General features: G+C 32.7%; 1 protein-coding gene across 1 annotated transcript in view; it reads right to left on the reverse strand.

The window, feature by feature from the left end:
- DMD (dystrophin) overlaps positions 1 to 25305 on the reverse strand; it is a 2251240-nt gene that overhangs the window by 1310414 nt on the left and 915521 nt on the right. Inside the window, exons 29-32 of the mRNA XM_032756167.2 lie at positions 15700 to 15810; positions 15126 to 15299; positions 12006 to 12161; positions 6148 to 6318 (exon numbers count right to left, since the gene is read on the reverse strand). Coding sequence (XP_032612058.2) covers positions 6148 to 6318; positions 12006 to 12161; positions 15126 to 15299; positions 15700 to 15810 — 612 coding nt within the window. The remainder of the gene's footprint in view (positions 1 to 6147; positions 6319 to 12005; positions 12162 to 15125; positions 15300 to 15699; positions 15811 to 25305) is intronic.

A 25305-nucleotide genomic window follows, 5' to 3' on the forward strand; every position in this document is an offset into this window, starting at 1 on the left:
TTTGTCATTGAGGTCTTGGTCATAAATTCTTTGCCTAAGCCAGTGTCCAGAAGAACTTTTCCTAGGTTTTATTCTAGGATTTTTAGTAGTTTCAGCGCTTACATTTAAGACATTAATCCAACTGGAGTTAATTTTTGTATATGGTGAAAGGTAGGGGTCCAGGTTCATTCCTCTATATATGGCTAGCCAGCTATCCTAGCAACATTTAATGAATAAGGTGTCCCTTCTCTGTTGCTTATTTTTGCCAGCTTTGTCAAAAATCAGTTGGTTGTAGGTGTGCAGCTTTATTTCTGAGTTCTCTATTCTGTTCCATTGATCTATGTGTCTGTATCTGTAATAGTATTATGCTGTTTGGGTTACTACAGCTTTGTAGTATATTTTGAAGTGAGGCAATGTAATGCCCACAACTTTGTTCTTTTGGCTTAGGATTGCTTTAGCTATTGAGGCCCTTTTTTGGTTCCATATGAATTTTAGAATTGTTAAACAATATACCCATGTAACAAACCTGCACATGTAACCCCTGAATCTAAAGTAATTTTAAACAGAAAGTAATCGAGAAACAGACAAAGGGATATGGAGCTTTTTGCACAGTTTTCTTGTTTACAAAAAGGGAAATAAGATCATTTTCAGAGGACCTTCAGTTCTGATGTTACCTCACCCAGTGACTTACAGACCTGTCCTCTCTAATAACGATTCTCTCTGAATAGAAGTGTTCTTAAGGATAGAACAGCACTGCTGCCACACAAACTGAACATTCACAGGCTAACTTTTGGTTCCACTTTGATGAAAATTCTCAGTTCTCAGTTTGCGCTATTCATTCCCTTCACTCTACTTTCACAAGGAAATCACTGATAAGAATCTGTCAGTCATGCTTCAATGTAGATAATAAAGAAAAAAAAGCCACAGAAACATCCTCTTTAAAAACTGGGAAGACAATGTTCCTTATTCATCTAGCTGAAATTAATCTGCTAGGTTCCTGTCCTGTTGCTCAATCAGCAGGAGAATCTTTGGCCAATGCTTAGGCAAACCGGATGAACAGTGGCCATGTTCTTTTGAAACCAATAGAACTCATCAAGTAGGTGTTCCTTAATTACTAAGCTTTATCTTACAGAACCTGGCTAGTGGGGTTTCCAAAAGGAAAAATCCCAAGCATTTGGTTTTGTATGTTTTCTTATGTTCTTTTATGTTATTTTAGACACATAGAAAGTATACCAAATGTAATCATTACTTCTGTATGCATAACTCATCTTAAGGAATGAAATATTACAAATATCACTTAAGTGTCCTGTTCATATCCCACCCAACTCTTTTGTCCTTCCTCACAGAGATAGCTTTTGTTCTATATTCAGTTTATATTAATTCTCACACATCTTTCTGCTTTTACTATATATTATATATAACTAAATAATGTATATTTCTACATATTTTATCCTTTGTGTAAATGGTATCACACTGCAACATTTAAGGTGTTTCCAATTTTACTATATTTCTCAAGAAGCTTGATTTTTATAGTATCTCTTTCATCGTTTTAGGCAACCTTCCCCTTCCTTTTTAAAGGGGACAGCATTAGAAAACAAATGCTGAATTGCCCCCTAAGCCTATGCCAAGTTTATAAAGAACATAACTGATCTTTTGGCCAGTATAAGAAACTCTTCTGGCCAAGTATGGTGACTCACACCTGTAATCCCAGCACTTTGGGAGGCCGAGGCTGGTGGATGACCTGAGGTCAGGAGTTCGAGACCAGCCTGACCAACATGGTGAACCCCCCACCTCTACTGAAAACACAAAAAATTAGCAGGCTATGGTGGCAGGTGTCTGTAATCCCAGCTACCCGGGAGGCTGGGGCAGGAGAATTGCTTGAACCCGGGAGGCAGAGGTTGCAGTGAGCCGAGATCGGGCCATTGCACTCCAGCCTGGGCGACAAGAGCAAGACTCTGTCTCAAAATAAATAAATAAGAATAAACTGTTTCTTTCAGTATCTATTTAGTTTCCCTACAAGTTGGAAAAATTCATCTCAATGCTAGTAGTTCCTCTCTGAAGGTGCATGGGGCTGACTTAAGTATTGCTCACACTATGATGTTTGTCTCATTTTATTAATTCTGTGTATTTCATGGTAGGCCTAAATGATAGTTCTGATGGGAGCTTATTTAGAATTTTGGTGGTAATGGAAAACTGCTTTCACATGGACTATGGCTCTATAGATAGGTGATGAAATATTATTAAATTAATTAAATAACATAATCTAGTAAGAAATGAAGAAACAGCAAGAATGCCTGACTGCTTTGGTGGTCAAAAACATAGTTTATATTATAGACAATGCATCATCTGGGGCCTGCCCACAGCCACGGTAAGGAGGTGAAATAAGTATAGAGAATCCAGTTATTTTTTTCTCATAAAAACTTAAGTGTTAGATCATTGTGGAAGGGCTTGATCTGACAGGGATTTCTGATAAACAGCATTGGTGACATGAATTCAATAAGCCAGATCATGGAAGACTAGACTTCTTTGGATTTAAATGTTAGATTCATTTTTCTCAGCTTCGTAATGTAAGAAAAACTGAATTGAACTTTAAATATCCTTATACTTTTCTAATTTAGGATAGGAAATTTCCCCGATTATATAACATGGCTAGTTAAAAACCAAAACTCTAAAAACTTTCGTGTCACATGAACACTTTATGAAATCTATATTACTATAGATTAGTAAAATCTATATTGTTTTTAAAGTGACTTCTGATTCTCCAATTGGAGCAATACTTCCAAATCCTTTGCTAATTTTGATCTTGAAAAGTGAATTCTAGTTTTCTCATATCACAGGAAAAACTAGTACATTTAGACTCAGTATTATCATTAACCACCATATTAATTTTCATCACACTCAGTACTTGATACTTCATGCCCCCATGAAACATTCTCACTTCACCTTTTGAATGCCATCATCAAGTAAGAGAGTACTACAGAGCTTTATTTTCAATAGCGTTTACAGCTAAAGTAATAGCCCAACTGTGTTTTCAAATAAATCTATTCACTGAGAGATTGATACAGGTTCCTAGAGAAGTCAACATATTTTGAGTTGTTGATGGTGAGTTTTCTTTCTTCAATTATGCTTGGCACGAAAAGGCTCAATAGCCAATTTCTCTGTGACTGGTTCAAACACAAAACTCTATGTTAGCAAAAATTTTTAGCTATTGAAGCCTTCTAGTATGATGACATACACATGAATACGAAGCCCCGCTTTCCAATCAGATATAGGGCAAAGTATACAAATGTGTTATCAGTTAGAAACAATCTGGATTCTTTCCAGGAAAAAGATACATAAAATTTTTTTCTGTATTCAGAGAAAATAACCTTCAAATCTCTGATGCCTAATTCTACTTAAAAGCTCAGTTGCAGGAAAGCATATTCACGGAAGGTTACATGATGTGATAATTATGTATTGCATGCCTGTATAAAAATATCTCCTATAATTCATAAATATATACAACTTCTATGTATCCATACAAAATTAAAAACTAATAGAGAATCTAAAAATCTGAAAACAATTACTAGACTACTTTAGACTTCTGCTCCAATAATTTACCTCTCATAGAATTGCTTTTCCTGAATGGCCCTTTAGCACTAAATTTTTCTTTTGCATGGAGCCATGTCGGTAGAAAAAAATAAACATTCTTATTGTTTGTTATAAGAATATGAATCAGCTTGTTATCACCTTTATGACCCTCTCGTTTATTTTCTTCTGGCACTAAGTTCTAGCAAAAAGCTAACATACTACTTAGTAAAGTTAAAATTATTTTAATTATTATTTTAATAATTTGGAAACTTTGGGTCTCAAAAATACATTTACTTCTTCGTTTTGTCTGTTAGGAAGCTTGGTGCCAATTTGTGGCTTTATTGTTCCCTGTCCATTCCACCTCCCATGATACATTGTGGATATATCTCTATGCACATATTTTTTATTATTTATCTACCATAATTTTGCTTTTCATAGTTTTCCAATTTATTTAGGCTTGTCAACTTGTGCCATATATATCTCTTTAAGCCACCATAAATAATTTTTCTGGAATTTAATATATATTAAATATAATTAAGATACTTTAAGATAAAACTGATAATATTTAACTATAGTCAATGTACTTGAAAGTATGCTTTGTTTGGATAAACTAAAGGTCAAATAATCACTTCATGAGTAATTGACATTTTTATGTATTTGAATATCTGAAACTAGATGTACAAATACTTTCATATGAAAATAAATATAATGCTCTTGGGTCAACAGAACTGAGAGAAATTCAGCAGATATAAATTAAATTGTCTAAAAATTTTTAAAAATAATAAAAAAGAAATTGACTCTAGATATTCAAATTTTCTGCAGTCACAAATACTTGGAATGATTGGCAACTACATTTAATGTACTGCATTTAAATGAATTTAATTTTGTTTTTAAAAATTTGACATTTATCTTTTGAAACAGCAGATCAAACTTATAGCTTGAATCAAGCTCTCCACCTACCAAGAAACCATGAGAAATGAGAATGTATTCAATAGTCATGGGGTTTCATATATGAGAGTTTGAATTTTATGTTAAAGTATTAGAATGATTATCATAAATGTGACTGACTTAGATCTGCAGGGCATATATTCTTTTATGATTCTTATTTTTAAAGAAATAATGAGAACCTTCCAAATAAATTGGTAAAAAAAGTTCTGTAATTTAGATGCAAATGAATATACTTTATCTGACAACTAAGAGATTTTAGAGTATATCATTAACAGCTTAGAGTTTCAAAAGATCTAGAGTGATAAATTATTCTATAGAGAAAGAAAATAAATTCCAGTTTTCTAAGCTTTTTTTTTTCCTACTAGATATCACATTAGCTTTGCTCCTTGCCGTTATGAAAAATACTTTCCAGGCAGATTCAACAAGCAGACAATTCTCCAGACTATTCAAGCCTTCTATATGAGAAGGATAACCTAGAAACCTCTGCAAAGGTCATTATCTTATAATATTTGAATGATTTCATGGTGAGGCTAGTGCAAAACTACCTCAAGTAATAAGTTTGAATGATAAGAAAAAATAAGGCTAATGTGAGTTTTAACCTGTATATACTGTATCTTCCTTGCTATAGTAATCTCATATATGATCCTGACTAACTATAATTCAATATCTTATCTAACATTAAACTTATTCTCAAAGAGAAGAAAAACAATTTAATTCACTACTATTTATTTGGAAATATTTTATGTAACAAAATATATTACCACTTGTTCCCTAAATCTACATAAAGACAGGTTTCAGTTTGGGTCTCATTTATATGATTGTAAGTTTTTACATAAGGTACTGAAAATTTCCCAACTTTGAATGATCTGGATAGCCACATTGAATTAAAAATAAAGCATAAACTTCTTATACATCTAGTTAATTTGGTAACTTTAAAACATCAAGTGGGTGTAAATGGCCTAAAACAGTGGCAAATTTTGAGGTAAAACATGTTATCAATATCAGCTATTTTCTTTATATCAGCACACTTTCAGGTAATCTGGTAATGAATAAACTGTAAAAAAAAAAATACTAAGCTATGAGTCTCTTGACTTAAGTTCTAAGAAGCATGAAATGATTGGCCATCAGAGAAAGGGCAAGAATTTAACAGCCAACGATTACAGGAGTCGCTGTGTCATTTGGTGATGGAAATGACAGCCCCTGCATAGCCACCTTGAGATTCTTTCTGAACTGCGACTGCGGCAATATGCTAATATTGCAAGTCCTGTCCAGCCCAACTGCCTTCAATCTCTGTGTCCTTGCCCTCTTCATGGCTGTGGGATTCATCTGGGAAGTATGGTCTTAGGCAAGCCAGTAGATTATAGGATCTCATCTCTGGACCAATTTTCAGACTAATGACCTATGTATTTTTCAAGGTCTTATTCATAATTTACTGAACTCTAAGGAAGCTTCTGGAAAGGCTCCTGCTAAAGCTGACCATTGGTTTTATCATGGTCCTAAAAGCACAGATTAATTTTTAAGAAAGGGAATATGAAACAATATTAATATTTATAATGCTATTATTGCTACATGTTAATACTTCCTTACAAAATCATATTATTATGCGTTTTCACGTATGTTCAAAATAACCTTCAGTGACATAGGTTTTACCTTTCCCCACGCAACTTCAGAATCCAAATTACTAGGCATTCCTTCAACCGCTGATCTCTTTGTCAATTCCATATCTGTAGCTGCCAGCCATTCTGTCAAGACATTCATTTCCTTTCGCATCTTACGGGACAATTTCAAGCATTTCTCCAACTGTTGCTTTCTTTCCGTTACCTGAAAAGAATTATAATAAAATGTAACTTAGTTTACTCTTTAATTCAAATTTAGTTATAACCACTTATTTGGAACTTTTATATTTCTTTTATTTAAAATATTTTCTTACATGTTTTAAAATAATATTTTATAAAAATCATATATTCTGAATATTAAGAGTGAATAAAAATTGTCTAGGGCAGATGACGTCGTTTGTCCAAAAGATAGGGTCTTGTATGTTGTCATGGTAGAAAAGAAACCTATAAGAATATTTCTCTGATCTAAGATAATTTATGGCCAAAGTTTATGATAAATACAATGATGTAAGGCAAACTGAAGATAAAACTCATTTCTCAATGAAGACTTACTGTCATTTGTCAATAATATGGCAAGAAGGTTTACAATCCTCTATATACAAATGAGGCTTGCTCATGCTGGTAAGGAATCAAAATGAAGACAGAAGATTAATTCTCTCAAAAGGTAAAAGTATTTGTGTAATACCTAGAATTATCAATTGTATCCTCATTACATCTTTACAGTTTCTCACATGTGCTCAAAAACAATACAGTGAATAGGTCACTTCCTCCTTAAACATAATTTTGCCATCCAATAGGGACAAAAAGATGAATGTGAAGACAATATTCATTCCCATTAATAGAAAAACTAATTACTTGATCCCATGCTCCTGTTCTCAGTGTTTGATACCGAGACCCTCAAAAGCAAATTATCCATATTCTCACATAAGAAATAAACAAATGTGTATTTCTCCACCACCTTGTCAGATGTGCCTATATTTTGTTAAGATTTTCAGTTTGTTGGTTTAATAAAAAGCCCAGCATCTCCTTCTACTAAATACAGTCAAATCATCAACAAAAGACAGATAAATTACAATTTCTTAAAGGCAAATCTTCTTGCCTCACAGATCTTTAGATTAGTCCTCTATACTCCTGAAAGTTCCTTGAACAAAGAAAGGTCTCGCTAAATATGTTTTACGTATTGAATAAAGGAATGAATGAAGACTTGCAAATCGTTAATTACAAGTTAGAAAATATAACAGGTAGAATTTACATAAAGAGTTTAAAATCTTACAAGTTGCTCCTGGTTTTCTTTTCTTTGGTATGTGTTTTCACTACTTTTTTTTAAACCCTTGTCTGTCATGAAGCCTGGGAATCTGAACAGTACATATAAATATTTGGCTCTGCAGAAACAGCATGATGGAATGTAAGTATGTTAGGCTCTGCAATACCTCGTGGACTCTCGACTTGAGTATGATTTTTGGCAGAACACCTCATTTTTCTCAACACATCTATCAAATGGGATTACTATACTTATTAATAGAACACAGGAATATTCTGAGAGTAAAGCTAGACAACAGTTTGAGAGAGCATGACATATTTTAACACCTCAATCCCTTCCTTTATTCTCATTATTTACCTTTAGGGATGGTTCAATAAAAAACTGTGCCTGAATGTACAGAGCAAAAGCTTTATTTACATTTATTTTACTACCTTACAGGTAAATAAAACATGGACAAGATTTGGCTTTTGTTGCTAAGAGATCTGAAAGGTAGAGTCCAGATTCATTTCAATTGTAATGGAATTGGTTAAAACAATACCACCACCACAAGTGTGTATTTGTGCATCATGCCCTAGGCATAATAGGTACCACTGACTAATACATAAATTTATCAGTCATATATGTGTGTGTGTGTATGTGTGTGTACAACCAAAACAAGATTCTAGCTATAAGCAAGAAAAACACAAAAGATGAAAATATGTATAAAGCATCTAAAATGCTATTATCAAAATAAATATTCTGGAACCTTGATAACAATTCCAATTCCAAATAACGAAATTGATTATTTTCTTTAGGAGGTGTGTGTACATTTAGAAAACATTTAGTTGCTGAGGCTGTAAATTCACTTTTTTAAACAGATTTTCCCTTCTATTTTTTTTTCCTAAATAAAAGCATCTGCCCTTTTGACTGCAATAATTTTATTTGTGTTATAGGGATGGGTGGGGGTGGCGGGTGGGGGAAAATATACTTTATGGTGTGTTTCTATGAGTATTCTTTCCTATGCACTACTGGTAGAAAAATGATTCCAGATTCAATATTTCAAAGAAATTCCATCTTCCCAGAGCTAATGCATTATTGATTTTTATTCATTTCATTTTGTTTATTTCCAGCTGAATACATTTTTAAAAAACAGGAGACACTGCCATCTTAAGGAAAATTGAGTTTCATACTTTGTGTGTGTATGCGGGGAATGGATACGTTTAACAGAATGCCACCTGCAGTAAAATGTTTTAGTAGTCATTGTTTCAAGAAGTTAACAATGTATTTACAGGATGATATTAGTATTGCTATTTATGTATATTTCCATAAAAATCAGAGCAAAGAGAAATAAAAAGGGGTTATAGGTATTATTACATCAATGGTGCTAGGTTTCATATCTCTTAATAAATTAATTATATTTTCTCTCCCCACTCATCACCATATAAGAATACAGTGAAAATGTAAGACAAGAAGAAAGCCCTCCTCAGGAATGAAATGGACCAGCACCTTGATCTTGCACTCCCAGGCTCCACAACTTGGAGAAATCAATTTACCAAGTTTATTTTATTTTGTTATGGGAGCCAGAGCTGATTACTCCAAAAAGGTAACGCATACTGAATTGTGGCAGACACAATCATATAAATTCTGAAGATGATTAAAATAGAAGGGTTCCTTCTTATATAAAAAGAATAATGTAATAAAATTCCCTTTGTTGCCTTTGCTTTTATTAGACAAAGCTACTGCTGTTGAAAATATTTTGAGTCAAAATGCAGACGATATTTTTATTCTCAGCCAAAGAATATAGGACTTACAGCATTTTTATGAGATGATATTTATATATGATCCCTTAGTCACAAATGTTTCTAAATCACTGTTTACTTCAAAAATAAATGTTTGGCCTATGTTTTTGCTGTATTCTGTGATACTATTAAAGTTAAATATGATTTCTTCATACATTTTTATTTTGCTTTAAGGATATTACTATGCGGCAAATGGTTAGAATAAACACAAGCTCTCAAATATGTATTTTCAGGAATAAATAGGGTTTTACATCATTATGAGAATAATTCATTTCTGAATAACAATCAACTCAGGGCACTATTATTCGTCTAATGTCACTTTTATTGTTTTAAATTCTAATTCATTTATTCTGTTATTTTATGTTAAATTTACTCTTGCAATGATTTTATAAACATTCCTGTGACAAATAAAAAGCCCACACACAAAAAAACTCTATTTTAAAAAGTAAACTGAGAAACTCCCCTTTACCAAAATGTATATTTTCTTAATTTAAAAAATACTCATCCATACATTATTTTAGTATAAAGTCACAAAGGTCAAATTATAAACTGAAAATTCGTAATTTGTAACTATAACATACATTTATATTATTAATTTAAAATTTATAATTATAAAAACAATATGTCTCCAGAACTGAAGCTGTAGCATTAGGATTAATATTAGAGATTATTTAATCTCTAATACACTTGAGACTAGAGATTATTCAGTCCTTCATAATTGATGTTAAATATGAAATAATTGGCATCTGTAAAAATTGATAAGCACTGGAATGAGGTGTCAAGTGCAGAGACAAGTTTTCTATCTGTGGTGATCTTTAAACAATGATAAATTTCTCTAGAGGATATAAAGGTATCTCATTCCAAAGGTACCTTGGTAGACCAAACAAGCAGTTGAAATGTATTTGATTTCAAGATTATCATAATGCTTTCCCATCAACTGAGTATAAGTGTTTCTTATTTTGTAACAAAGTAGGAGAATCTTTTGTCATAGGACGGCAACAAACTTGTTTAAAACATAAAAAATATTAATTAGAGGGTTTTTAAAATATAAAAACAAGACTATCAAGTAAGAAAAATGGTTATTTCCAGATTTCAATTTAATTCTAAAATTTAGTTTCTATGATAAGGAATTGGCAACTAATATCTTCAAGATATGACCTTCAATCTACTTTCAGGGTGAGATACAAGAAATATGCCTCTCCTTAGCTATTTCTCAAACATAGAAATTTATACTTCTGTCTAAGATGAGGTGACAATTTTATCAGTGATGTTCTATTCACTAATGTTGAGAACCTGAGTTGTAGAAATATAACTTTTTATCCTCCATGAAATTCAATTCTTTCAGTCAGAATGAAATTAAAATGTTACAAGTCCATTTTTGGAAATAGTAACATATCCGTTTATGGAAAGAGATCCCATATTCATGGATTGGAATAAATAATATTGTTACGATGTCTGTACCACTCAAAGCAATTTACAGACTTGATGCAATCTCTATTAAAATTCCAGTGACATTTTTGGCAGATGTAAAAGAAACAATACCAAATTTCATTTTGAACAACAAAAGACCCAGAATAGCCAGAGCAATCTTAAGCCAAAAGAACAAAGCTGGAGGTATCATAATTACCTGATCCAAAAATATTCTATAATGCTCTAGTAATAAAAACAGCAGGATAGTAGTATAAAAACAGACATATAGACCAAAGAAACAGAATAGAGAGCCCCAAAATAAATCCACATATATATGATCAACTGACCAACCAAGGTGCCAAAAACACACAATGAGAAAAGGACATTCTCTTCAATAAATGGTTCTGAGAAACTGGATATCCAAATGCATGAGAATGCAATTGGACACTTATCTCACAGTATATAAAAAACCAATTCAAAATGGACTAAAGACTTAAAACCTGAACCTATCAAATGATTTGAAGAAAACAGGAAAAAGCTTCCTGACATTGTTCTGGGCAAACATTTTTTTTTTTGATCTGACTCCCAAAGCACAGGCAACAAGAGAAAAACTAGACGACTGTTATCCCATCAAACTAAAAAGATTCTGCTCAGCAAAAGAAACAATCAAAAGAGTGAAGAGACTACTTACTATCATAATTTTAAACCATCAAAGCTCTAAATCTATACAGAATATTGAGTTGAGCAAAGTGAGATAACTATCTTAGACATCCCTCAGTTTTGGAAAGAGGAGATGGAGAGATGTAGGCATCATGAACTAGCAGTGAAGTAGAGTTGGTCATGAGACTCTGATCAGGACAATGATACAAAAATAATAACAGAGCCATAGGTCTTAACTGGCTATCCATGCTATCCTATTAGCCAAGTGTGGTAGATTTTGCAAGTCTTGGCCATATAGGGAAATAATTACTGTGTAATTTTTATACTTAATGTGGTCTATGCGGAATATGTTAACTACATTAGACCTACATATAAATAGATACAGTGTATAATATTTACCAGTCTTCAAGTCATCACAAGTAGATTTATATAACGAAAAAAAGGAACATTTATAACAAAGAAACCCTTTTAGAACTAGCTGATGGACCAGGAAAAACCTGCCTGAGAATTACATATTTTTCAATCTGAATAAGCAGAGCCTCACTGATTAATAATTGTTTCTTAATGAGAATTCCACATCGAAATATGTGTGTATGTTTATCATTGTGTATATGTGTGTGTGTATATATATGTATATATATACGTATATATATATATATAGAGAGAGAGAGAGAGAGGTGTTTAGAATTGCTAAGACTCTAATCATACATAATTTATTGCCTGTTGCTTTACAATTTATAAGGAAAGTGGAAAGAAGTGTTTGTAGTCTCAGCATGCACACACCTTTGCTCCCAGCTCATTATAATGCAATTTCAAAGCTGTTACTCTTTCATCAAGTTCTTTGGGATTTTCCGTCTGCTTTTTCTGTACAATCTGACGTCCAGTCTTTATCACCATTTCCACTTCAGACTTCACTTCACTCAGACTTTTATACAAGTTCTAAGTTTAAATATAAAACAAAACATAATAATCAGTAGAGTTAAATTACTTCATAATATTATTAACAGAAATAAATAAAGATCCCCTTAGTTGCTATTCCATGTTTACAATTTTAATAGAGTAGCATTTTGCAGCGGTGGTCAATATCTAGCTTTTGCATTTTCTGTTGATTTAATATTTCTATTTTTAATTGTCTACACACATGCAGATATATGTGTAATTTGCAGCTATTCTTATTAAACAGAGTTAATCATATATCTGTGTGTTTTGTTATATATATATATTTAGTTCTTCAATCAAAGAACATAAATGTCAATTCTGAATTTTACATGACTTCTATCTTAAATGTTGGAGTTACATAATTCTAGCCATAAATTTGGATGAATTAATTCACTCATTCATCGGGTATTTATTGAGTGGTTACTATGAACCAGATAGTATTTGAATCACTGGGAAGTCAGTGGTGGCCAAAACACACACATTCACTGTTGTTCTCATGGTACTTACATATTAGTAAGATAAAGCACCTAAATTTCTACATCATAATTTTAATATATATTGTATCATAATATCAGAAAGTAAGGTCGTTTTCACTATTAAATTGCACAACTTTATTTTCTTAAAAGTGCTGATGAAAAACAGATATAAAAATATTATTTACAATTCACATGTACATCACAACTATAAAGCACACACATATGGTTTCACAAAAAATAGGTTGCTATAAAAAAGCATCATAAGACAAGTGTCATAACTTTGGAAGACAGCTATGTTCACAATTATACCACCAACACCACTCCAACACCACTTGATATCTTAATTTTGCTTTGTAGTTTTCCTAGAAATATATGTGTTTGTATGTATGTGGCCATGTATTCAAATATATATGTGTGTGTGTGTGTGTGTGTATATATGTATACATGTGTATATAATAGTTTACAATATATCTCTGCTTTAATTCGTTTAGTCATAAATCTGAACTATCAGTACTTATTGTAGTATTACCAAAAAATAAACCTGCCAGTAGGTAATTCTTTTTATGGAATTAGAACAAAAATTGGGTTTAATTTCTCTTTTCAGTTTAAAAGTAATGTCTAAAAACATTTTGTAAAGGCTGGGCAATCATCTGATTGATGCTACATGTATATTTACATATTAATCTTCTCTTTGACAACTGATGTTAACATTGCTTTATTACTAAATTATGACTTTTGTCTGAGCTTTCCAGATGATATTATTTACTTCATTTTACTTTTGTCTTAGAAGATATAAAAATATATGTGTATCTGGAAACACTGAAATTATTATGTTGGAAACCAACTATGCTAATTTGGAATCAGAGATTTTTCTAAATTATTTACTCTCTGAACTTCAAAAAATCTAAATGCTTTATTTTGATGAAGAAAGTTCCCTCAAGGTACCGTTAGCCATTAACATCGTTTCATTCAATAGGCAAGTAAAATATTTATAAACAAAGAGGAGAAATATTATTTATATTTGTGTTCATGCCACTAAGACTTTTATACAGACAAACATTTGTTGAAGGCAAGATATGATTATGGTATATACCACAAAGCATCTTAAATAACGAAAAAACTAAACAGTATAAGGATATTCTTATGAAAGAACTGCTTGAATTGGTCCTGACATTTAAGCCAGAACCAGAAACCAATTGAGCAAGTGCCTTGAGCAGTTTCCTTTGTATTGACGCAGGGCACGGTCACAGCTTCACACAGGTGAGATTGTTTTCAGTTCATATTTACTGTTAGATACATTTTATAAGGTAACATTAGAGACCTGTTTCTAGAAAAGAACGAAAAGCACTCACATTGCAAATATTAGTCATGAATAATGTACTTGGGTCATTTATGCTTTCTTTTTTTTTTTTGCAAAATTTCAGATGGGATATCTTTTTGGGGGTGAGAATAATTAAAGTAATTATACCACAAAAATGCAGCTTGAATTATGAAAATATATTATTGAATAAGAATACCTCATATTTTTCACACATAAATATATGTATTTAAGATATTTGTTAAAAAGAAAAATATTTTCCCATTCATGATATGACTACAATGTACCTGAAGGAATCTGTTTTTCATTAATATTATGGAATAGATGTAGAAACAATACTTGAAATATCAAGTACTAAATAGACTTGTTTTCCCTTTAATGTTAATAACATTCTGTGTTTTCATTTTATGTGACTTTCCACTCTAATGGTCGATAGTACACATAGAGTTATAATAATACTTATGTTACTCTAGTAGATGCAATCATACCTCAGCTTTATGTTTTCAGAGGAATCATCTCAGTTGGTGAATTTCCAGTAATAGCAACATAGGACACCGTTCAATATTATAAAGTTTAAATCACATTTATGCTATAGGCTATTTGTACCTTTCCATGCCTTTTAATTCTGTGTTGTCTTGAGGCATTTCAGTGTATATCCAGTACTGGTGTTTAAAGGAAAGTTATTAAAGTTTGGAATAAGAGTACCTGAACTGGAATCTTGCTTTGCCATTCACCAGCTGTTTGTCCTTAAATTCTCTCAGGTAATCTGTAGCCTTAAGAATTAAAGGTGACTTCTGTATGTCATTTAGCTTACTTGTCATCCATTATTTCTGACGTTGTTAGGATTATTGCAACTACTGTTGTTGTTACTATTTTTAGATTAATATATTTCCTTTCTAGATTTCCATTTAAAATATATTTAAAGAATCACAAAAATGAAACACAAACAACATTCTTTTATATCCTGCACAGTTCTTAGCAGAATTATAGATTCAAAAAAGACACACAGAATAGGCCACAATACATGTGCCAATTTTTGTTCTCAATCTTAAAATTACATAGTATAATTATTATGATTATCTGAAAAAAATTACCTCTTATAAAAGAGCAGATATTTCTTAATGAGGAAAGTCAAGGGGTACCTGCGTATTTGCCACCAGAAATACATACCACACAATGATTTAACTGTGACTGTACTACTTCCTGTTCCACACTCTTTGTTTCCAACGCAGGCAAATGCATCTTCACTTCATCTAAAATCATCTTACTTTCTTGTAGACGCTGCTCAAAATTGGCTGGTTTCTGGAATAATCGAAACTTCATGGAGACATCTTGTAATTTTTTCTGTAAGGACAGTGTAAAAAGGTACTGATTTAATTTTGCCTTTCAAACAATAACTGGTCCTATTTTTTTAATAGGTTTGCCTTTATTTCTGAAGATATACAGAAGAATAAGAATAAAATAAAGCAATATTTTTCCATTCATCCAACACAGGAAAACATACATTTGGGAGAATGATTCAGCAGGTTTTTCTTAATGTTATACTAAATAAAAGGTAATTCATTAACCTATTTTATCTTTAAAATGTAGAAAGCAAAAAACTCATTGTTTAGATATCAAATTGTACTTTTCAAATAATGTCCTCAAATCCAATCTTGCCAACAATCAAATTGTCTAATATAGACTGCAGTATGTTATAATACCCAACAAAAAGATGCTCCTTAGTTTCTGAAATAAAATATACCTGTGCAACATCAATCTGAGACAGGACTCTTTGGGCAGCCTCCTTCCCCTGGTTATGTTTCTTCATTTCTTCTAAACTGATCTCGTGACTTGTCAAATCAGATTGGATTTTCTGTTGGGAGGATAGCATTATTAGTCAGCATGCTCTACAAAGAACAACTAATTTTCCAAGAAGACGAAATTCAGAAACTCTCCTAAACCATCACTACCATGTAGCTTCCTTTAAAATGACCATAAATTGGCCAAGAGCGGTGGTTCACGCCAGTAATCCTAGCACTTTGGGAGGCCGAGGCAGGTGGATCACTTAAATAGAATTATCATAAATATTTTTTACTTTCATAAATTATCAAAGTGAAATGATTTATTTCTTCCCTATGGGATTATTATGAAAAAAAGCAGTAATCATTCTGAGTCAATAACAACTATTTCAGATATCATTTTCAATAGGCAATTTATATCTTATATGTAGAATTGATACGTTTTATCTTTGAAGTTACACTCAAATCGGACCAAAGTCAAGATGTTAATCTGTAAGGTTTAGCCAACTGTGACAGGGATGAGATATAATGAGAAAATTGCATGTGGAAAATACTCCTTAATCACGTTCTTTTTATTTTATTTTATTTTTTTGTAGAGGCAGAGTCTTGCTATGTGACCCAGGCTGGTCTCAAACTCCTGGCCTAAAGCAATTCTCCTGTCTCAGCCTCCCATAGCGCTGTGATTACAGGCGTGAGCCACCGTGCCTGGCCTTACTGTTGTCTTCTCAGTCATTATGTGCCATATTTCAGTTAAATTTCAGGGAAGCTATGAATCTAAGAAGCGGAAGTTAAATGCCCCAAACAGGTATTGCTATTTGTCTGACAGATATTTGATGGATTCCTGCAGATACTGATTTTGAATTTTAGATAACTATAAAACATTTCAATATTTATATAGTCAATGAAGACATTTTCGATCAAGTTCTATTGTAAAGTATATTCCGCATTTAACATATGACTTTCTGAGCCAGTTATAGGCATGGAACTCTACAGCATGTGGATACAAAAACAATACATTTATTTATTTATTTCTGTCAAATCCATAAAAAATCAGCTAGTGGTCAAATTATTCTAATTTAAAATTCAGTCATTATTAGATTATTATAATTGAGAGAAGAAACTAAATTATACCAGAGTGCCCATAACATTATCATGCAGATCATTTTGGATAATGCACATTAGTGTAAGTGAATTTACACCAATTGGAGTAAATTCTGATACATATCATTAGAAGATAACATCAGTTTTGCTTAGCAGTTTTCAGAGAGAACTATAGCCCTGAACTGAGTAATGAGAATTATACCAAGAACATGGGCTAACTGGTTAAGGAGCTACTTATGCAAGGTTACAAATTCACAGATGTACCTTAATATTATTCCTTAGAATATTAATCCTAACAATTATAGAGGCAAATTAATTATGAATTACTGCAATAGTTAGAATTCTGCCTTAAAACAAATGAGAGCAAATACTCATATAAATGTACCTTATTTTATTACCATACAGATGATCTTCATTGGTTGAATAACTACCTCGTGTGAGAAATACGGATGTTTCGGGAACCTAGAATCTGGGAGTAGGGATCCATCTAGGTGCATGACATTATTTATAGAGCAAGAAACATCACAGAATCTATAAAATTTGATGGAAGTATGCAGGGTGGAGTGATGCTTGTATGGAAGTCGTCGCAAGGGAGTTGATGTTAAAGTAGAACTTTGAATAATTAGTAAGCATTGCTGGGAGTAACAGATGCTTTCATCTTGGAAATGTTAATCCTCCTCAAAAAGGTGGGCCGATAACAACCATGTCTGTGCCACATAATTCTGGCCAACTCCATATTATGAATCATCAGAATATGGACAATGCTTGTGTCAAGAGAGAATCATCAGAATCTCTCTCAGAAAATTAGAATTGACAAAAGAGTCTGATCAAACTGTGAGTGCTTCGAATTATGTCACATATACTAGCAAATTGTGCTTATGAAGTCCCTAGTTTGCAGAGTGGATTAAGGAAGAGCAACGGCCCATGAACAGAGAGAGAAGAAAGAAGTAGATGCATAGGGAGTGAGGTGGTAACAAAAACACTGATGGTTTCCAATAAAAGGCTGCAGTATGGCTTTATTGATTTATTTATTAATCTTTTGAGATGGAGTCTCGCTCTGTCACCCAGGCTGGAATGCAATGGCACGATCTTGGCTCACTGCAACCTCTGCCTCCCGGGTTCAAGTGATTCTCCTGCCTCCGCCACCCAAGTACCTGCGATTACAGGTGCCCACCATCACGCCCAGATAATTTTTATATTTTTTAGTAGCGACAGGGTTTTACCATGTTGGTCAGGCTGGTCTCAAATGCCTCACCTCAGGTGATCCACCCGCCTCGGCCTCCCAAAGTGCTGGGATTACAGGTGTGAGCCACTGTGCCCAGCCCGTAGATAGCATTTTCCAAAGAGGGCTGCAATAATAGCTCCCACAGCACATGCTCCTCTTACCACTCCCTCATCAAGAGGGGAAGTTTATTTCTTCAACTCTTTAAATCTGGGTTGACTCTTTGACTGCTTTGACCAATAGAATATAGTACAAGTGCCAGTTATGTCAAAAGTCCTTAAGTGGCCTGGCAGCTTCCACTTCTATCTTTTTAGAACAGTCACTCTTAAGGTGCTCCATTTTAGAATCCATCCAACATATTATGCTCTCAGAAAGCTAAGTCACATCGAAAGGCCATGGATAAGTGCTTCAGCAACAATTACAAGTAGGCTTTCAGCCAACAACTGCTAGCCATGTGAGTGAGTGATCCTGGACGTTCAGCCCAGTTGAGCTTCCAGGTTACTATAGTATCAGCCAACAATGGAACAAAATCACATAAGAAACCCCAAAAGAGAATCATCCAGGTGAGCTTTCTCAACATGCAAAACCATTAGTGGGAATAATAAATGGCTATCATACATAACCAAAAAAGAGGCATTAGTCCCTTCTTGAGTCAAAACTTTATTATTGCCCTTGGCTTCTATGACACATTCCTGTTTCCATATGACAAATATCTCTCTCATTTGTTTGGCTTTAGTTACTTCAATTTTGTTACTTCTAAATAAGAGTCCTAAATACTGTATATGCAAACTGGATATGCAAGGATATAGGAGTTGTAAAAACAAAAGCATTTTTGGTTGAAGAGAAACAAGGTGTGGAGACAGGGCACTGAAGAGCATAAGGAGTTTGGCAAAAATATAACAAGAAATGTAGGTAGAAATCAGGTATTAAATAACTTTATGTCCCAAATGAATGGTTACCACTATTTTGATCACAAAGATAAATTTCAAAATTTGAAATTGATCATAATCACAGATAACAGTAGTTTTATTGCTAATATTTAATCTGATAACTAAGGAAATTCATAGGGAGGAAATGCGACTGTAAATCAGCAGTATGCTGAAGTGAGTTTGCATTTTAATAATCACTATGTGTGTCTGAACAGAGAGAGAGAAAGGGAAACAGGGTCCATTTGTATAATCTGTATTTTTTTCAGTGTTTTCAAGTGTTAGAGGAAAGCAGGAAGAGAGAGCAAAGAGAGAACCATGGAGAACACAAATTTAACTGACATGGAAAGAAAAGCACCAAATAAAGAGAAAGAACAGTCAAAGAGAAGGAAAAGAAGAACTAGAAAAGAGAGAAAATCTCACATCAATTGATGTGAGAATTTTAAGAATGAGAGACAGAGGTCAACAGTGTCAGTTTGAGATAGGGTCAATGGGATCAATAGTAATCAGGGTACATGAGCTGGTCAACGGCCATTGCAGCTAGAAGAGAGACAGTGGATGATGAGAGCAGAAATCGTATTTTCAAGGGCTGGCCTGATTAAGGATCAAGGAGCATTCTAATAAAAATAGTTTAAATTACTTTTGCAGACTTTTGTCTCTACACATAATAAACTTCAGGTCAATCAGACTTCAACATACTTTAAGGCTACGTGAAAGAAGCCAACAGGTAAAGTGATTTTGTTTTAAATGTAGGAAGATAATTGATTTAAAAAAAAAAAAAACCTGTTTAAAGCAAGAAAACCAGAGTGAAGCACAAAGCTCAGCACCAACAGAAAATATTAACAGGAGGAGAGGTGGCTCTTTTTCAGAAAACAAAAGTAAGATGTGAAGATACAAGAAGTTGAATGCTTCCTACTTGGTACTCTCAGAGTATCAGGGTGAAATCATGTTCACAGTAATCAGGATTTAAATTTCAGGCCTCTCTCTTGCCACCTTGGGCAAAGCATCAACATGTTCTGAACTTCGATTTCCTCATGTCTGGCCCAAGAATGATAATAGCAAGCCAGCAATGAAGTTTTGTTATCTGAGAAATTCACATTTCTTTAGTAGTCAACCACGTTGGTTTTGGTCAAAAAGATCAGATTTGGCAGTATATGTAAAAATACCTGTCCATGTTGTTTGCACAAATATTTAGTTATAAGTTATCAGTGATATAACATGTCATTTCCTTATAAGCACAAAACCCTAGGTATCTGCTGAGGATGAGAGGAGAGAATCAGGGTGGAATTTAAATCAAAGTGATGAAAGTTCAATAGCAATTGTGGAGACTGTGAAAGGAAGCTGAAAAAAAATAAGAATATACTCAGAGAGGGTAGAGGGCCAAAATTATATATCTGTAATCATATCTGTGTACATGTATTTAAAAGTTTTTCCATCCCCTTAGCTTCCAAGGTTAGTAGAGGAAAAAATGAAGTATACACAGAGTCCTTTAACCTTTTTTACCAGAGCGGTCAAAGAAGAGCAAAAAAAAAAAGAAAAGAAAAGAAAAGACAGAAAAGAAATCATCATCAGTATCCTCACCACTGCAGACATTTGTGGGAACTTATGTACTAACACTTTATATAATTAATTCTATCTTCTAACCATATTAACATAAGTATTTGTCATCTTCATGTACAAATGAAGGTAGAAATGTCAACATGCCCAAGGTAACATAACTAGGAAGTAACAAACTTGCTGTCCTTTAACAATTATACTGCCTCTTTAATTATGATTTTAAAATAAAAGTATCCTCCAAATGGACATTTGTGGGGAAAAAAAAAGAAATTTAATCTTATTTGTATGTTGATAGCATTTAGTTAATTTAATTCAACAAATTGTTCAGCTTCTACTACTCAATTCCACACAGTGAGAACAAAACTGTTGCCCCTATACTTACAGAAGCTTTATTTTGAGAGGCAGAATGTACAAATATTAGTAAATTACAAAGCAGAAATATATGCAGTGTAACAGAAAAACTAACATCACACACCAGGGCCTGTCGTGGGGTGCGGGCAGTGGGGGAGGGATAGCATTACGAGATATACCTAACGTAAATGACGAGTTAATGGGTGCAGTACACCAACATGTCACATGTATACATATGTAACAAACCTGCATGTTGTGCACATGTACCCTAGAACTTAAACTATAATTTTAAAAAATTTTAAAAAAAGAAAAACTCATGCTCTGTGATCAGAAAGATAAATATTAATATCTGCTATATAATCTGGTGATTTTTAGGAAATTTACATAATTTAACTAGCATATGGCTGAGAAGGGGTTTTGGAGGGTCAGAGAATAAGAATATAGGATCTCATTTTAGGCTGTAGGAAACAAACTAGCAAAGATTAGGCTTGGGGCATGCAGAGTGTGTGTGCTTAATTTAATGGAAGGGAAGACTGAATGTGAGTTAGTAAGAATTACTATCTAGATGAGGAATTAGTATGAAGCTACAGAACCTTAAGTTTCAGTGCCTCTCACTTGCAAGAGACCCTTCTATAACCCAAAATTTAATTTTCTATTTATATTTTTTTTTTTCAAAGACTGCCCGTGGAAATTCTAGAAGCTCAGCATTACAAAGCAAAGCAAAGATAGCATTAAGTGATCATTGCAACACAAGCCTTCCTGATAAGTTCCACATTTTCCCAAATGAGCCATATTGTTGTCATAAGTCATAAATAATAGGAACAACAATAACTTACAAACATATAATCAAACACTCGACTTTTATCTGTTGGCAGGAGACATGAAGGACCAAGTAACCTGTGAGAGGAACGTTGGGCAATTTGAAGCTCAACGCAAAGCATTCCATGGAATTTGAAATATACATATTTCTATTAAATATTTAGAAATAACTGTTCAGGATGAGCTTCTGTGTTTTTAGAAAGGTCGCCACCACTAAAATTATTAACATTGAAAAAATCATCATTGAACATCATATAAAAGTGAGACGTTTATCATAATGTATAGGCATTTCTAGAGAAATTCTCATGTTTGTAGTACTGTTGCAATATGATTAGAGATAAAATTTTCTTTACGCATTGTGTAGATTATGCATTAAAAAGAACTCAGTGGTTAAACATATTTTGGAAATTAAAGATGAACATGTGTCTATACCACAGAACTTCTCAGAATATTTATTAATATACATTATGTATATCCAAGAATCATACAATACTTTGCGGATGTAATCCTTTTGCTTTTTTTTGCCAGAGTGTATCACACAAGTAGATTTCGAAAAAGGCTATCCATCCAATATACTTAACATATTCATTAATAATAATTCAATTCATTACTAAAATTATAAAATAAAATGTATTTATATTTCCAATTGATTCTACCATGGGTAAGCTGTAAAACATGCATGACACATATTTTGCCAGCATCTTTACACATTAATTCCACGAAATTTACATTTAAATTGTACTTAACTTTTAGCTGGTACTTGGAATATCTTTTACCAGCTACTTTACCTAACTTCGTCAGAATTTTATTCTGGGACCACATAAGTAAAAAATGCTTATCACTTTAGGGCAGGCTTATTGTGAAATAGGTAAGTAACTTGTACAAATAACACAGTATTACTGAAACTTCTGGGAAGAACAATCTCCTATATAAAAATCACTCATAAAAAAAGACAATGTAATCATTTTCTTTTTTTGACATTATGAGAATATGATGAAAGAAAATGAAATTGTGGAAGAAAACAATGGGGACAGAAGATTTAATCCAAAGGAAAATGATCTCTATTCTTGTCTACTAGACTTCTAAGTTGTACTAAATATGTGAGGGATGTATAATTTGAGTTATATTTTCACCTAATATATACATCTAGTGGGATATGGATAGAAAGCATTTGAAGAAAACAAATAAACCAACCACAAACAACTATTCTTGTGAAATTATCAGCATGGCTTCATATAAAATCAGTAAATTCTAACGGAAACAAAGTGAGAGGAAATAGCAAAACAGGGATACTGATGTGAACACTCACATATGCTCTATGAGGTATTCTGAATCCAATACCTTTCAGAATCACTAGATTTTCTTCATCAAAGTCAAGTAATATAAAGCAAATTATATCATCATTCCATTATATTAAAAAAGACATTTGAGATTATCTCATCATTCCATTATATAAAAGGCATTTGAGCATGCAGTAATTATGTTCACAGCACTATATAGTAGGAAAATAAAACAAGTGAAATCGAATTAACCATTTTTCCATTGAATATGGTAAAGGGCAAAATTATAGAACCAAAAAATCATTCAAACATTAATCACATTTTAAATAAAGGACTTTACAAGTAACTGAGCAGACAGCCGGGCTTTTTTTAAAATCATGCTTTACCTCATCAAACCATTCTCATATATCCAATTAATAACAGAAAATGGCAAGCAAAATTATACTGTACCTGGCTAAAGTATTTAACAGAATAAAGAAAATGATATCAAATAATTTTTGGAGTTTCTGTGGTGCCAAAGAACATTTAGAGAAACATTTAAAGAAACATTTAGAGAAACATTTAGAGAAAATAAGAAAATATTTTAGAAAAAAATATTAAAATATTTCATGTTGAGACTACTGATTGATAGAGGAATGTACCACTGTTAGATTGGTAATTTTGAAAGAGACAGTAATTTTGAAATTGTTATTTTCAAGAAAGGGAAATGGCCACATATCACACGGACTTAGAAAACTGAAGAAAGAAAATATACCAAAAGATCTGGGACGATATATACTTTCCAAAGATAAGAACATGCAAGAAATGTAATTATTTTCATAGAAAAAAAATGTTGAAAAGTTTCAGGTCATACTTTATAATAATTCAACAAGTATAAAAAGAAGAAATTCACACAGCTTTTTACTACTCTTTTTTTAAAACACGCCTAAGTTGAGTTACTTAGAAAAATATTACTTTTAAATTAAATTTTGTCAGCTAAAGAAGTTTTGACTTTTATCAGAAATATGCAACAGGCCAAAGGAAACAGTCTATTTCAGTGTCTCTCCCACATTGTTCCTTGACATGTGAGTTTTGTGGTATATCAACATATTTCTAGAGGAAAAAGTGTCTGTGCCTTCTTAACAAATTTAGGTTAAACTTTTAATTTTGAAAATACAAAATAGTGGGTTGGAAATCTCCAGCAGAGAAGTATACAAATTTTTCTGCATAATCTTGACCACAGAACCTTTTAAAAATAAAAAATTGGACATTGTATATAATTATTACTTGTAATATACCTGAGAAACAATGTTATGCTTAGTTATAATAATGAGAATGATAATAGAAGACTCCATTATAATAATGTATTTTCTAACAATGACATTCTTCACAGAAATAGAAAAAACAATCTTGAAATTTATATGGAACTGCAGAAGACCCAGAATAGCCAAATATATCCTAAGCAAAAAAGAATGAAACTGGAGGAATCACTTTACCTAACTTTAAATTATACTACACAGCCATAGTAACCAAAACAGCATGTTGCTGGCATAAGTGCAGACACATAGACAAACAGAACAGAATAGAGAACCCAGTGATAAATCCATACATCTACAGGGACCTAATTTTTGACAAAGTGCCAAGAATACACTTTGGGAAAAGGAGTCCTTCAAAAACTGGTGCTGGGAAAATTGGATATCCAAACGCACAATAAAACCATATCTCTATCTTCAACCATATACAGAAATCAAATCAAAATGGATTAAATACTTAAATCTAAGACCTCAAATTATGAAACTACCACGAGAAAACATTGACGGAAACCTCCAGAACACTGGTCTAGGCAAGAAATTCTTGAGCCGTACCCCACAAACACTGGCAACCAAAGCAAAAATGGACAAATGATATCATACCAAGTTAAAAATCTTCACAGCAAAGGATACGACCCACAAAGTGAAGCGATAACCCACGGAATAGGAGAAAATATTTCCAAACTACCCATCTCACAAGGGATCAATAACTAGAATATATAAAGAGCTCAAACAACTCTATGGGAAAAAACTAATAATCTGATTAAAAATGGGCAAAATATCTGAATAGACTTTAATAGAAAGAAGATAAATGACAAATGGGTATATGAAAAGTTTCTCAATATCACTGATCATAAGAGAAATGTAAATCAAAACCACAATGAAATATAATCTCACTTCAACTTGAATGGTTTTATTTATAAAACAAGCAATAACATGTTGGCAAGGATATGGAGAAAAGGGAACCCTCATACACTGCTGGTGGGAATGTAAACTAGTACAACCACTATGGAAAACAGTTTGG

This window comes from Hylobates moloch, unplaced genomic scaffold (genome assembly GCF_009828535.3).
Source record: "Hylobates moloch isolate HMO894 unplaced genomic scaffold, HMol_V3 SCAFFOLD_7, whole genome shotgun sequence".
Classification (NCBI taxonomy): domain Eukaryota; kingdom Metazoa; phylum Chordata; class Mammalia; order Primates; family Hylobatidae; genus Hylobates; species Hylobates moloch.